Below are 1,878 nucleotides of genomic sequence, written 5' to 3' on the forward strand. Positions count from 1 at the left end.
GACTACTGATTGTAAATTTTTGATTGCGTTGTCGTAGGTGACAACGATAACAGACGCGATCGTTCGTGTAGACATTTCTAGCCGTAGCTGAAAATAGACACAAACGCAGACGCAGCAGCATTCTCAGCTGAGCTGCTGCACAGACTTGTTGTGGAATCCAGCAGTTGTTTAATAGCAGCGTGGGAGCGCGTGAACGCAAGCATGGTGCGGCTGTTAATTCTCCTGCTCGCATTTAATTCCCATTCGTTCGCGATGGAGAGGTTCATAGCTTCTAAGAATCTGAATGCCGACTTGATGAACATTGCTGAAAGCGCTGCACAGCCTGGATTTCAATGCCGTAAGACTTCATCAGGGAGAGAAATACAAGAAAACTTTCCGATACGTAAAACACGAGTGGCGCCTGATTTTCACGGAGTCGAACTGAAAGTTGGCTTCGTCAATTGCTCGACAGTTAACACGGAGATATCGAACATATACCGGAACATCCTACGCGAGCTGGGAGCGTATTACAACTTCACGTACTCGGCGATTCCCTTCTGTAGCGGCGGCTTCAGTAAGGTCGTAGCTGAGGTTGAAGCCGGCCGCATGGACATGGCGTGCGACATGAGCATGCATCCGGAGCGAGCGAAGCTGCTGAGATTTCTGCAGCCGATCTTACAGAGCTACTACGTTCTGCTCATCAAATTCCCGGAGAAGAAAACGCAGACGAAACTGAACATCTTCGTGCCCTTCACGACCTTGACGTGGGTTCTCATTGTCGCGTGCAGTCTTGTCATTACTGTTCTGCTGCCCGTGCTGAAATACCTGAGCCTGTCCGCCGACAGCCCACGATGCATCTGGCATGGACTTAGCTCTGCTGCCGTCTACGTTTTCGGCACGCTTACCAACCAAGGCGGAACCTGGGTTAGCGGCAGAATTGCCGATCGCACACTGCGGTTCTCTTGGTGGACGTTTGTAATCGTGATCCTCGGCACGTACACGGGTAGTCTCGTGAGTTTCCTCTCCGTGGACACAGAGGTGGCCTACCCGTTCACGTCCCTGCACGAAGCTGCCAACTATCCGATCACGCCTACCATCGTACCCGGGTTCATAGACGAAGCCCTACTCAAGGGAAGCCCACCAGAGTCAGACCTGGGGAAGATGTGGAAGAAGGTGCTTGCCGACCCCGACGCGGTGGTCCACAGTACAGATGAGGCTATAGACCGAGTCCTCACTGGGAAATACACGCTATTTGTCGACGGTGATTGGTATGGAACATTGCACGCACAGAGAGACTACAGGCGCTCGGGGGAATGTAGACTAGCGATGGTGCCGATCACTGTACTACCGACTAGCACTACGTGCGTGCTTGCGTACGGTGACCCGTACTATGAGCGGCTGAACGACGGAATCACCATACTACATCAGAGTGGCATCCTGCAGAAATGGACGGATGACATGCTTAAGGTGCCTGGGTGTTTGCGAGAGCAGATATCTGTGTCAGCGAACGTGATACTGCTGCCGTACCTACAGAACCTGTTTACCTTCCTACTGCTCGGTGTGCTTGTCGGCGGATGCTGCTTGTGCATAGAACTCTTAATCAGCTTCATGAAATACCTCGAGGTTAAAAAGCAAAGTAAGACCATGGATTGCGAGAGGGTTTGACTGACGATAAGCAGTAGGAGTGTCTTATTTAGATAGCAACGTTTAATTAGCCAAATACATGCCTAAGAATTCTAAATGTATCCGTAGAAGCTATACCGTTATCGCATACCTATGTATGATAATACCTACGTGTTTTAATAAAAATGATTTAAATTCTGCTTTCCTATATGTATGGTATGTTGGCACGGTTTCGCCACTTTTTAATAATTGTTGTTAGTAATTTTATTGTTTTCA

At 49.3% G+C, this 1,878-nt stretch overlaps 1 protein-coding gene across 1 annotated transcript; it reads left to right on the forward strand.

Annotated features, from left to right (window-relative positions):
* Positions 1-201: 201 nt before the first annotated feature.
* LOC106815957 lies at positions 202-1,644 on the forward strand. The gene has a single exon (XM_014820494.1). The coding sequence runs from the start codon at positions 202-204 to the stop codon at positions 1,642-1,644; it is 1,443 nt and encodes a 480-aa protein (XP_014675980.1).
* The last annotated feature ends 234 nt before the right edge of the window (positions 1,645-1,878 follow it).

Source organism: Priapulus caudatus, unplaced genomic scaffold (assembly GCF_000485595.1).
Source record: "Priapulus caudatus unplaced genomic scaffold, Priapulus_caudatus-5.0.1 Scaffold1247, whole genome shotgun sequence".
Taxonomy (NCBI): domain Eukaryota; kingdom Metazoa; phylum Priapulida; class Priapulimorpha; order Priapulimorphida; family Priapulidae; genus Priapulus; species Priapulus caudatus.

What these genes read in the sequence shown, in the direction of transcription:
- LOC106815957 (XM_014820494.1), top strand. Translation starts at nt 202, where the DNA reads ATGGTGCGGCTGTTAATTCTCCTGCTCGCATTTAATTCCCATTCGTTC.